The 13,515-nt window shown below is 34.5% G+C and overlaps 3 protein-coding genes across 3 annotated transcripts; all 3 read right to left on the bottom strand.

Annotated features, from left to right (window-relative positions):
• Positions 1–1,486, bottom strand: LOC137921976 (larval/pupal rigid cuticle protein 66-like). Its single transcript, XM_068764783.1, has 2 exons — positions 1,475–1,486; positions 1–450 (listed from the first exon to the last, which is right to left on the bottom strand). Exons 1-2 carry the CDS (start codon positions 1,484–1,486, stop codon positions 1–3), a joined length of 462 nt encoding a protein of 153 aa, XP_068620884.1.
• A 3,426-nt stretch (positions 1,487–4,912) lies between these two features.
• LOC137921975 (larval cuticle protein A2B-like) lies at positions 4,913–6,807 on the bottom strand. The gene is made up of 2 exons (XM_068764782.1): positions 6,796–6,807; positions 4,913–5,392 (listed from the first exon to the last, which is right to left on the bottom strand). The coding sequence occupies exons 1-2, from the start codon at positions 6,805–6,807 to the stop codon at positions 4,913–4,915; spliced, it is 492 nt and encodes a 163-aa protein (XP_068620883.1).
• A 4,291-nt stretch (positions 6,808–11,098) lies between these two features.
• Positions 11,099–12,415, bottom strand: LOC137922089 (cuticle protein 19.8-like). The gene is made up of 2 exons (XM_068764945.1): positions 12,376–12,415; positions 11,099–11,911 (listed from the first exon to the last, which is right to left on the bottom strand). Exons 1-2 carry the CDS (start codon positions 12,385–12,387, stop codon positions 11,216–11,218), a joined length of 708 nt encoding a protein of 235 aa, XP_068621046.1. The 5' UTR covers positions 12,388–12,415; the 3' UTR covers positions 11,099–11,215.
• Between the last annotated feature and the right edge of the window lie 1,100 nt (positions 12,416–13,515).

Genomic DNA, 13,515 nt, shown 5'->3' with positions numbered 1-13,515 from the left:
CTAATAGTAGTTCAATGGAGCAGAGTAAGAACTGTATCTGTAAGGAGATTGTTGATAATAGATAGGCCTGGCAAATGATTTGGTGCGATATATGGAAGTATTTTTATAATACGGCGTTCTGGTGGGAGGCGGTGTTGTATACGGTACATATGCAGATGTAATATCTGGTTTAGTAACCACAGGAACTTGAATATTTTTTTGAACGCTTAAAGATTCTTTCCGCACAGTCGCTCTGAAGCCGTTGTTATCGGCAATGTAGTCGACAATGCGTTTGCTACCGTCAGGTTCAATTAGCCAATACTGCCCCTTCACTGTCCCACCGACGCGTGTCTCCGTGTGGCCTTTGTAGTCGCCAGTGTTAGGATCTGCTACGTCGTACGAGAAACTCGTGTAGTCGTTGTCAAATGGCTGGCAATGACTGGCAGCCACGAGAGCCAGAATCGTGATGAACTATTAAAAAAAAAGATTTGAGTGTCTTATTTTAGTTACCTTTTTATTATATATAATGGATTCAGGCGTTATTTTGCGGAAGTCTATCCTAAGTAAGAAAAGGACCAATATATAGCATCCTCCAAACACAGAGTGAGCGTGAGTGGCACTAATCGGTGCAACATTACTCCTGAGGGTGCCCCGTGGAGGAGTGAAACACGTGTTAAGTGAATTAACGGTGGTAGTTCTGTATTTCGCATTGTTTGCCGCATGCGCATTTATCAGCGGGCTGGCGGGCGGTGCACTTTATTGCACGAATACTGCTGCATGGCGGAAGTAGCTATATATTGGTCCTTTTCTTACTTACCTTTTTATGTTGTTCCTGTAGTTTATATTTTAAATATATGAAGATATATTTTGACGCAGAACCGATTTCTAAAATTACATTCATATGTTATGAAAATGTCGCCCATACAATGACTTAAACCATAAACCTAAATAAAGGTCGACAGGTTAGAGATAAAAAAGATTTAAAGAGGAGAATATATAGCTCATTTTCTTTTAATTAATATATGCCTGCTCTATTCAAAAACAATAGTGAACCAATAATAAGAAATAAATACATAACGATAGTATAGTAAGATTATCCGTTTTTAGCGTTTTCAATATTCGGATTAATACATATTAAATTATTTTTTACTATCTATCCTGCCGCAATGGAGTTTCAGACTGAACTTTACATAGGGTGATTGGAAATAGGTGTAAAAACGTTAAAGAATTTTGCTGACAAATCGGCAATACATTGACTCATTTAAAGCTTATACATCTATCACTGATCAATATATTTTTATGTTTAAAACAAAAATACGCAAGGGGAACAAAATTAAATACAATAAAAATTATACAAAGTAGCAAAATAAATATGCAAAACTTATTAATTAGGAGAAACTAGATGTAGAACAAGAGTAGAAAAAGATCTTAGAATCGAAATATATCAATTTTAGTATAAATGTTTTGTGTGCCTACTGGCTTTGAGTTTACTTACCTTAGCGGCCATTTCCTATTCAGTTATTCGCAACTTGTTAAATGTTCCAGTTTATGCAATCCGCAGCTTTTTATATGATTTGACAAAATTATGATGGGAAGTCGTTTGCAATAAAGAATACAGTACGATTAATAATATCTATTACTTTAGGATGTATATTTAGATTAATTTACAAGGTCACTTGTGCCTATTAAAAATGTTATGTTTTGTAATTTATATATTTATTTGTTGTTAATGATATTGCAAAAAGCTTCCATGTGTCCATATCTCGTACGAATGATTTATATAAAGAATTATTTTTATTATATAATGATAAAACAAATAATTTACACCGAAATTAATTCAACTTTTTATTGCATTTTAAACAATAATATAAAGTTAAGCAAATAAGAAATTATAAAAAATACTGCGTAAAATGTCCACATTGATAATGCATATACGTCATAAATGTTTACATAGTTAATTGGGAAGAGTACTAAAAATTGTCTTACTATGCCAAAGCAATGGGTTTGTTGGGTTTCTTTAATAAATAACGACATGGGTTTTGAGCTTTCGTTTCCATTCGATATAATTACTCTTGCTTTTAAAATATTTTTTTCATGTAATTGCACCGAATATTATTTTTTATTGATCATAGGCAAAGCATCTGACCTGTTTTTGCCTAATTTTAGTTAGTTAATCAATGACGAGGTATATGATGGTAATGTTTGCCTATTCACTTTTGACTTGAAGAATGATGAGTTTTATTTAGCTAGCTGGAAACAACGACGCTTGTAGGTTGGCATTCCTTGGCTGTTCGCACTATAAAAGAAGTACAAAAACACTTAGCGTGGATTAAAGGAATTTCAACAGTTTATGAATGTTGTGAATCCGTGCGTCTTGGTGCCCGATGGAGGAAAAGAGATGAGGGATATAATTCATGTAAATCCCTCGCACCATAGACGCACATATAAACACCGATAAACTGGCAATTTTTCGCCGATGCTCCAAGTAATATTTTGTAAATGCTTGAATTGGCAGCTTATGCCTCTTTAGATTCTCCGCCTAAGACATGTTATCTTCACATATATATGAATAGCAGATGCTGATAGTGATACATAGACCACTGACTTATATTATAACTTGTCTATATATCTGAGCTATCTTAAGGGCAGCCTTGTGTCCAGGGTTGGGTTTCCATTGGTTGAGAAAAAGAAGATGAATTATGCTATTCTCACAATTGGTTCCTCCGCATGGCCCTAATATTTTGTTAAAATACAAAACCTTTTAACAATTATTTGAATTGACGCCAAAATGATATACTTTTTTTGAGTATATTACTGGTAAGCTATTTTTAATAAACGTGGATCTTGGAGAAGGCCGTGTATATATGTATAATATGATCGTGTGAATGCTTTCTAAAAGTGGTGTTGGAGGAAGATTCTACAAATTCTGTGCACTGTATTCCTCACCAACATATCTAATGTATGCAGTCTGAAAATGTACACCAGGTTTTCTACTAGACTTTCGGCCTACGTCGAGGACTAGAATTTTTCGGATACATAGCGAAAACGGTCGACAAAAACTTGAAACTGGAAAAAACTTTATGGTGATGGAAAAAATTCCGAATTAGCGTAGACCAAATATTACTACTTCATGTTGAGCATCTCTACGAAAAAATAGGATCAGGTGGCGCAGCATTGAAAGCATGTAGATTTCTGGGAATCCATTTGCAATACGTATAACGATGTAGGAGGGATGAAATATTTGTTTTACCACTGCTACTACATATTTGTTTTACTACTGACTCATTAGATCGTATTACTTATAGATAGGTAGTACAGAAATTGCTGTGTTATATTGTAACTTTTGTAACTGCTTTCGTTTGAGCCCTTAGACGCTCGCTGCAAGTGGGCAATTGTGATTGAAATCGAGTGTACATGCATGATTCTTATTGGTCCAATTGGTAATCTATAGAGGAGGTCCATGTCCAGCAGTGAACGTCATACGGCTCAAATCATGATGATGTTATTCATACAATGAGGCCTACCATTGCAATTAATTTAAGACCACAAGGCTACACAATTCTAAGTTAGCCGAATTCAAGTAAAAAGTTCGAGAGGTGTAAATCTTTTGGGGCAGGGATATGAGGGTACAACCCACGACATTTCCGTATAATACGAAGAAGGAATAGTATACGCACCTAAGTCAACCAAGCTTGACATTATCTGTCCTTGCGGTGAGCATAGGTATACGACTGCGTTCTCTATATAAAACGAAAATTCAGGTAAGTAAAATATAAAAATAATTGCTTCGGTACTTCCGTTTGTAAAAAGACTAATTTAAAAGTCGACAAGAGTATTTTAAATTCCAATTCTAAAAAATGGTTGGGCATTCTAATGTTAAATTGAAAAAAAAAAAAACTTTTGTGCGTGGTAGCGAATGTTAACAAAAATGATATGATGTTTGTCGGTTGAATGAGAATTTTGTACGCAACTTAAAACAGGATTCACCAGGTTGACATAAAAATGAGTAGGTCTATTTGGAAAGATTATAGAGTAATATCATGACATCTCAAAAAAAAAGAAGTTAAACAACAATATATTCCAGAAGTTAGGATAACTATGCCCTGTCACAGTTATTTTTTATTATGAATAGACGAGTCTGGTCCTAAATATCTTTAACAAAGAAAGAACAGAGATTGATTTTATTAAATGCAATATTTATTATTCAAAATCTTATATAGAATGATTGGAAATGCGCGCAAAGACTATAAAGGGGTGAATATAAAGAAAATATTCTCATTTGTCATGTTTGGTTTAAATGATTTAGTTTTTTTTTTAATAAACCTCTACTAAATCTTCCATAAATTATTTTAATTTCAGTCACTTAGTTTTTATGTAATCAATTATTAAATATATATGTATTATCTTAATAATATTATGCGTTGTAATTTTTTAATTTTTTGTTCCACAAATTCTTGTTTGGAATTTGTCTTTTTTTTTTCTAAAATAAATTAAGATTTAATTTGCAAATTGCAACGCGGCTTATATTCAAAATTATTTAGAGCATCAACTTTTTAGTACATTTTTAATCACATCACCTTTTCATGCGAGCGAATTTAAATGACATGTAACCTTTTTTGTTTGTTTTGTACACGGTTTTCATTTTCATGCCTCTGAACTTTATAATACGATACATTTTATAAGCTTAATATTTAATAGCGTTAGGATTACAACATTTTAAAAACGGATACAGGAAAAGAACTCTTGGGTTTTAGTAAGTAAAACAAACATATTTTATAATTTATACTATCATTTATTAATATAATCACATTTTTAATCAACTGAGTGTAAATAAAAAGAATATTATAGTGTAACTAAACACTGATTTATTTCGTCCCCATATTATAAGCCGAGTCAAATTCTTTCAATATTGCAATAGGTATTTTTTTTTAATTTACCAGCGATTGTAACGGTTGCGATAAGATCTATAGGGGTTAGGTGAACGTGTAAAGTAGTACGGAGCTTTGAAATCGTATGGAGTATAGACGGTTGAAGGAGTTGTAAAGGAGTATGAGGAAGGTGTGTATGTACGTGGGGCGACGTATGCTGGTGCAACCTCCGGAGTAGGCACTACTACAGGTGTTGCAATCTTTGTTTCCACGGTTACTGGTACTTTTCTCACAACCGCTCTGAAGCCGTTGACGTCATCGGCGGTGTAGTCGACGATTCTTTTACTACCATCAGGTTCGATCAGCCAGTACTGTCCCTTCACGGTTCCACCGCTACGTGTTTCTGAGTGACCTTTGTAATCTCCGGTGTTAGGATCTGCCACATCGTACGCGAAGCTTGAGTAATCGTTATCAGTTTGCGTAACTATTTCAGATGGCAACACGGAGCCTTGTACCGCTGCCACGAGAGCCAGGATTGCGAAGAACTAAAACAAAAAAGATATTAATTTATTTCATTGTCATAATTTAAGTTGCAATACGTCCAAAGTTGGTCATATCTATAGCTGGGCTTTCGCATAGAATATAAATAGTAAAATTACATGGTTATAGCATACGTAAAAGTAATTTGAAACAAGAGAATACGTTTAAGATTTATAAGCAGAGATGGACAAACAGTGGAAACATTGGGTACGTCTCACATAGCAAGAACAATTTTATCCTCACCTAATTAAAGATCAAGACTTGGCTCATTACCAAGAAGTCACAAGTTATTACAGTTATATTGAAAACAACCAAATTATTTCGACAACAGGAGACCACACGAATTATCATCTTCCCGTTGCTCTAATAAATTAAAGTCATTAACGACTTTCCCTTTAATGCTTCCCCGAGGGAACACGACGACAGGAAGATATGGAAATAGCTCGTCATCGATTCCATCTAGGCGTTATAAGACGGATACGAACTTCATTAACGAAGAAAATTAGCAAGAAGAATAAAGCGCAATTTTTCGATTCCTTTCAAAACGTAACGGACTACGTTAGCGCTCGGAAAACTTTAATTTATTAAGTCACTGTTAAGATCTTAGCATTTTAAAAAATAACATAATAATATTCCTATCGTTCGGATATCTCTACAAGAGGATACGAGGTATACAAAGCAATGGATTTTTTGTCCAGAGTGAATGACTAAAGTTTTAGTGGTAACCATGGTTCAAATGAAGTCCATTGTGGGATTACCGCGCACGTAACACCTCGACGAGGGGGAGATGATAGGCTCGAATACCGTTGATTGCTCTATCAAAACCACGTGAGTAAGAAGTAGAATACGGATAGAAATCAATAATGTAGGTAAATAGTGGATTGTATAAGTCCTTCCTTCTAACATCGCCACCTCCTCCTATCTTTAGCATCATAGAGGAACGTAACTTAATGGTTGGTGTCAAGTGCGAGAGGAATCTTTTTGCTCAACTGATTGGAACTCTCTGATGTCTGCCTTCGACTTTTACGGTCATCATCAGTGGTTCTAGATTTTGGCCGCTTTACCTGTCTATGTGACCAAAAACTAGCAACACTCGAGCAAGACATCCAAAGTATCTTCATGGTCTTTGCTTTTTCTTGGCTTTCTAGGAGGTTCTCGTTTCTGAAACACTGAATGTTGAAACACAGGGAAATAATTTGTTTTATTTTTGTATTCCTGGGACGGTCTTTTTTATATTTTGTTCAACTTTATTGTCTTCTTATTTCATTTGTATAGAGATCTGTCCAATCCCTGACGACTGTGTTTCCTCTAAGTCTTATATACACATAGTAAGCACTTTATAATAAAAATTTTACTAATCTAACAAACTTGAAATATTAAAAAGAATATTTATAAAACATAAATATACCTTTGCCGCCATTTCTTCGTTAGATGTTTGCGTCTTCTTAAATGATGCAGTTTACTGAATTTGTCTCCTTTTTATATGAATTAGCGAAATCGCGATGGGAAGTCGTCGGTAATAAAAAAACCGAACCGTTTATTCCTATTCATTTAGGATATGAGTAATAGTAATATAATAGATGGAAGACATAAATATCGAAAAACTAGTAGATTTGTTAATTTAATGAAATTAATGGTGCTAATATTAATTTAAATATGGATCACTATATCAAGACTACGTCAGGAATGGTTGGATATTTTTAAAATGATTAATATTGGTTAATAGTACTCAAATTAAAAAAAAATGACGTACCTAATAAAAATAATGAACTATGAAAATTTACAAATACAATGACACTGACAAAATGGTGGTAAAATAAGATACGGTGATGATGCATTTTGGTGGAACGTCTCCTATTGAGATTGCCGTGGGAACTCCCGTGCTGTTATGTAACCTTCCACGTTCTGCTCCCTCAAATACACAACCTTTAAATGCGGTTAAGGCAGTAATATAGTTCTAAACTGAGTTGCTACTGTTCCAATAAGATATATCAAAGGACGCCCTAGTCCCTACAGCGTAACTATTTTTTCTTCCCCAAAACGTGTGTACAATCTAATTTTAAATATTTTTTTCATTTTCTACTTTTCAAATATAATTCCATGTTTTTTAATACACTATAATAGATTCTATATTGTCCTAAGCCTTTCAATGGGCGTCTTTCGGTAAATATGAATAAACAGGAAACAAGGAAAAAAGAAAATAACTTATGAAATCATAAATTATTTTATAATCGCCGCGGGGTCCCACCGTGACTTGTGTTCCAGAAAACAGCTGGTTATAACCACAGACATTGATTTTATGTTTTCTTCAGTGTATTGTCTTTATCTCAGGGAAATAATAGTGGTTAGGGACTACTTACAAGTCAAGTGACGGGTTCTATTCAAGCAAAAAAAAAACTAAAACATGAGAAGTTTGTCATTTATTAAGATTTACTCAAAAATTTGTGATTACAATACATATAGTGCTCGTATGAAGGAATACATGTAGGAATACTTGCTTGGAGAGGATACTTGTATCCTTAAAGTGGAAAATTTTTATTATCGTTTGAAATTACTTGGTGTGCTTAGAACATTTTTTGGTTTAAGTAATATAAGTGTTTCTGGACCTTCCTTCATAAATTGAATCATAACCTTTCGTACACGGAACAATGGAAACTAATAATTAACAGAAAACTCGTTCACCTTTAATAATATGATTATTGATAGCAGAGTTTTCCTGTCATCGAATGTTTAAAACATTTGTATCATTTAAAACATTTATTTAATAAATTCGACTCGTTACAAATTCTAAATCCATTTACACGAAATATAAATTTTAGTAACATTAAATAATTTGATTACAAAAATTTTACTGTCCAATAACGGATGTACAATTTTTCTCACATTTATAATATATATCGTGGCGCTAAGATTCTAATAATTATTGTACTGAAGTTTTGAAGGCGCTTATAGACTGTGTTGACTTGTTATCAAAGAATATTACCGTTTTCAAAACGCAAAAAAACTTAAAATAGAATAACGTAGAAGTCGTTTTTTTTAAATATAAAATGTGATATAATAATATGAAAATAGTATATTTTCCGATATTATGCGAAAAAATATAAACCTTATATACAGTTATATGAGTCAGTGCAGAGGTGACCTATTCCGAATTAAAGGCGGATACATATTATGATAACCATATAAGATAATGACTTCTGAACGGAAACTTGCACTTATATGTTGGTCAGTAAATGTCTTGCTACGTTTTTTTTAATTGATTGATTATGCTTTTCTAGTTATGTATCTTAAAGCTATACGTTTATCGGGTATTGTTAATGTAGAAATATTTCATCCGGTTCTCGGTGCAAAAGGTGTTAGTCTGTCCCCCTATTCTATACAACGCTTAAAAAATATTTACGCGGGCTCCGCTGTATAGACAATGACATACCATTTCTGCAAGACCAAAATAAATATGAAAGACCGTTAATATATATAGAACCCATCAACAGCAGTTAATAAGTCGAAACCGAAAATAAAATGAAAATGTCGAGTATTTTAATTACTTTAGTTCTGCCATCAGCAATAAAGAATTTCGGAAAAATCAGATAAATAGGCGTATAAGTATGACGAAAAAAGCAAAATCGTAGCTGAGAAAAACAAAGAAAAACTGCAACATCACTATAAAAACCAAAATAAAACTGGTTCTTTTTTTCTCCTTACTGAGTTACAGGTCAAAAACGTATCTTGAATAAAGCCTATTGAGATTCTGTACATGCTTTCGAGATGTGATGTTGCAGGATGATGCTACGAATTTCGTGGACCGTGGAGTGTATACACGAAGATGTGATTATTTACGTGCATAAGCATGATTGTGTTTACGTCGCCGTAACTAGTCATTTTTTATTTAATTAGATTAAGTTTGAAAGCCTTTATGCACGCAATTATGAAAAAAATATCGCAATACGTGTAGTATTCAAAAGAAGGTGATCGGATTCTATACGGAAATTAAATGCATGAGATCATATTGTCACCGAATTTCTTAATTGTAGCAGCTTTTATCGTTTATCTTTAAGCGTTTCTTTATCGAAGTAGTTGTATACAGGTTGATAACACCAGAGGTTTCGATTTCCTGAAGCAGCTTTGGATCCCATACTGAGTGGCAACCCAGGCCAAAGTCCCGTTTGTAAGCCTCTCTGTCTCTATGGAACGATCGTTTAAATTTCCCTAAATCTCCGGGACCTCTGAGGTTATTGTTCCCTGTTCTAGATATTTTTAGTATTTTCCAGTTTAATTATTGCCGAACAGAGACCATTTGTCTCAGTAAAATAAATAGTTACTCTAATCCCAGTCATTTTTACTTTTGCTTACTTCTTTTTGTGAAAAAATATAAGAGGCCTCACGCAAAACACGAGGCAAGTTAGAGGTAACAGAATGTGTTTGGTAATCTAACTGTGAGTTTCTAGAACAATTGTATTTTGACATAGAGTTCTTTTGACAGCATCTTATATATGATTGACAGTGAATATCACCATAAATGCGAGTGCAAGTGATCACAGAGATACTGCTACAGTTGTCATCTACAAAATACTAAAACTATTCCCATTATATTCACAATGATGTTGAAGATGTATTAAATAATAAAAATAATAAAGCCATCATTCCTAGTAACGATATTTTCTTACATCACAAAGTTTTATTAGTATAGAAGGCAGTTATTATGTAGACGTTTTTGAGATGTGTTTTTAATGCAACTGGACGGCATACTAATGCATGCTCCTATACCATGGTTGCATAGACTTATTAAGACTAGGGGCCACTCGGGCAAATCACGAACTGATGGCGGCCCGGCCGCCGAATAGAATTCAATATTTTTCGAATGTACGAGAGTATTATTTTTGCTGTCGGCGGGCCACCAGAATTCGACCGGCGGGCCGCGGTATATGCATCTATGTCCTATACTAAGGCCCTCAAATTTATTACTTGATTCTCTACTTCATGCAATAAGCGAGCACTTGAGTATTTTTAATAAATTAATCGGATTACGATTGACAATCTGGAGAAGCTGGTGATTTGCCGATGTAAAGTAGGGAAAACTGCACTTGAACACAGTCAAATAATTATATGGTCCCATCAAATCCACTGTAAACTTGACATCATTATGTACGACGTCAAAAATATGTTTGACGTCTAGTCAACAATCAGAATTCATGGCGTGACGTCATAAGACGGAAGATGGCGGAAGGAGAAGGACTTTAGGAATTAGGAATAAGAATAATATATTTATATAACTTGTTGCGCTTTATGCGTGTTTGGCTTTAAGCACATTGCTCTTTCCGCTGATTAGTCAGTGACGGTCTACAAGGCTATGATTGTAAATCAAATTTTCGACCACTGGGTGATCCTGTTCGTTGAATACTTACATTACTGCGATACGCTTAAATTTATATGTCTATATTTTGACAAGATCTGTTTTAATGTAGCTTTTTTGGTAATAATTACATTTTTTGCTATTGTTTGTGTGTGTATTATTATAGTGTGAAATAAATGTTTATCTATCTATCTATTTAAAGGCAGTGTGACCACATCTCTATGCGGTTAGGATAAGGTCTTGTGATCGTTGAGTATAGGTGTACTCTATGGCGCTTGAAAGGACAACGTTATAAAACCGGAATGTATTAGGATTATTAGTTTGTGATAAAATAAGATGGGAAAAAAATAAACAAACAAAATTATTAATAGATGATAGTTTAATACACTCGTGACAGATATGTACAAAACTTTGTTCTATTTACAAGCCGATCATTTGAGTATTTCGTTTATATTATACAATGTTATCTCGTTAAGGTCTACCAGTATGATACTGGTGCGGAGTAGGCTGCGTAGGCGTAAGGTGATCGGGTCAAGTATGCAGGGGCGGCGACGGTGCGGGCGGAGAGGACCGGACCGGAGGCGGTATAGTACGCAGGGGCAGCGAAATTACGGGCTACAAATGAATGAGCGCCGGCAGCGTATAAAGATGGTGAGTAGTACTTTTGTGCGTACAGGGGAGCTGCGGCGTACAGTGAGGGAGCGGCGAAGGCACGAGCGGCCACTACAGCGGGCGCAGAGGCCACGACAGCAGGTGCAGAGGCCACGACAGCAGGCGAAGAGGCCACGACAGCAGGAGAAGAGGCCACGACAGCAGGAGCAGCAACGGTGCGTGCATCGACTACTGCCGGAGCAGCAGCGGCAGCTACAACAGCGGGAGCAGCGACGACAGGAGTGGCTACAACAGCTGGGTCTTTCCTCACAACCGCGTTGAAACCATTGACGTCATCGGCGGTGTAGTCTACGGTACGCTTCGTGCCATCAGCGTCGAGCAGAGAGTATTGTCCAGCCACGTTACCGCCGACGCGTGTTTCAACTTGGCTCTTGAAGTCGCCGGTGTTGGGGTCTGCTACATCGTAAGCGAAGCTTGTGTAGTCCGCGTCTACTTTCGCTACTGGTACCGCCGGCACCACTGAACTGTGGGCCACGGCCACCAAGGCGAGCACTACGACGAACTGTAACAGAGAGGAGGTGAGTTATAATCACATTTTTAAAAACACTCATTTAAACTTATCAAACACTATGTATATAAAACAAAGAGTTGTAATAATTTAGTATAAAAATTCTAATAATATTTTTAATCCCTTATAAAGAGTAAGCAAGCAATTCTGCACGTATTTAATAGCATCAGCCGCAAGCTACATTCTTAAGTAACCGCCAAAAGAATATTAATGTACTTCTTCTACGTGCACGGTATAGTTTGATAACATCCTGTTATTAAGAAAAAAAACTAATTTTTGTGGACAATAATGTTATAAAAGATAAAATATGAATAATCACATAATATAGGTAAAAGAAAATGGTTTTACAAAAAAAAAAAAATTTGAAATTGGAATGCAAAGAAATAACTCTTTATAGTCGACACAATATATTTATCACTGTACAATATTAATGATAGCACTTCACTTAGTGTAATCACCTTAGCTGACATCGTTTAGTCGGGAGGATTTCCACTCGTTGAATGAATGCAGACGAATGTGGACGGGAGCTTTTATACGGATCATACACGCGCGGGCGTGGCAGCTGGGTACTTGAAGATCTTTAAAAAAAAACGCGTGCACGTCAAGCTATGATCATTACGATGTATCCGGAAACGCAAGGCCGTTCGCTGATCTTGATGGAAAGTATAGCGGAGACAAAGAAAGACATGGTCTTTAAGAGTTCATTTTGATTATTAATATCATACGACATTAGTCAATCTTGTCCACGTGTGCATATTATAAACATTGTTTGTGATAACTTATAATGTAATTACGATAATATATTATTACGATTGATAGTAGGTGTAAAAGCTTTAAAAGGGGTGAATGTATAGTATGTTTGATTAATGTATTGAAACTGCATCTTAAAAATTAGTAACTTTTGAAATAATAAATAAGGTAATGATAATATAGACGAAAAAAGTGTTTTGAAAACTCGAATTAGAACATATCAAAATTAATTAATGTTTACCATCTGTCTCTGCAGAATGTTGTTCCAGAAGTAATAGGTTTGTCGCATTCCATTAGAAAAAATAAATGTAAGTAACATATTTAAAAGTGTTTAGTTTAAACAAGTTTAGAAATAGGTGTCTAAAGATTTTTGTTGACAAATAAGTTATATATTCACCTCTCTAAAGTTTTCTACCTTTAATCAAACGCCATGTATTTACTATATAAAACACATAAAGCAGAAATACGTATCTGTTGTATTTCAGATCAAATAAAACTAATTATTGAAAAATTAATCTGTTTGAATAACAAATAGGAAATTAATATATTTAGTTATATTTATAATTTAGGATAATCGATTCACTTGTTTGTATAAGTGAACATCCAAGGTTAATAGAAGATAAAACATGTTAACCTTTATAAAAATTGTACATGAAATAAGTAATCTAAGGTGTTATTAGAATTTGTACATTTTATTTAATTAATTATATTTAAAATTATGAATAAACTATGAAATTCTTTGTATACAAGAAAATGACAATGCAATGCTCGTGAAACATTTCAAAAGCGAGCTTTGACTAAAAATATTGTTGAGGCGTTGCATAACGGAGTCAGTATTTATTTTTTCA

Source organism: Battus philenor, unplaced genomic scaffold (assembly GCF_028537555.1).
Source record: "Battus philenor isolate CCGP_79_NKW_IND1 unplaced genomic scaffold, ilBatPhil1.0.hap1 SCAF_2, whole genome shotgun sequence".
Taxonomy (NCBI): domain Eukaryota; kingdom Metazoa; phylum Arthropoda; class Insecta; order Lepidoptera; family Papilionidae; genus Battus; species Battus philenor.
This window is presented reverse-complemented; position numbering and strand designations above follow the sequence as displayed.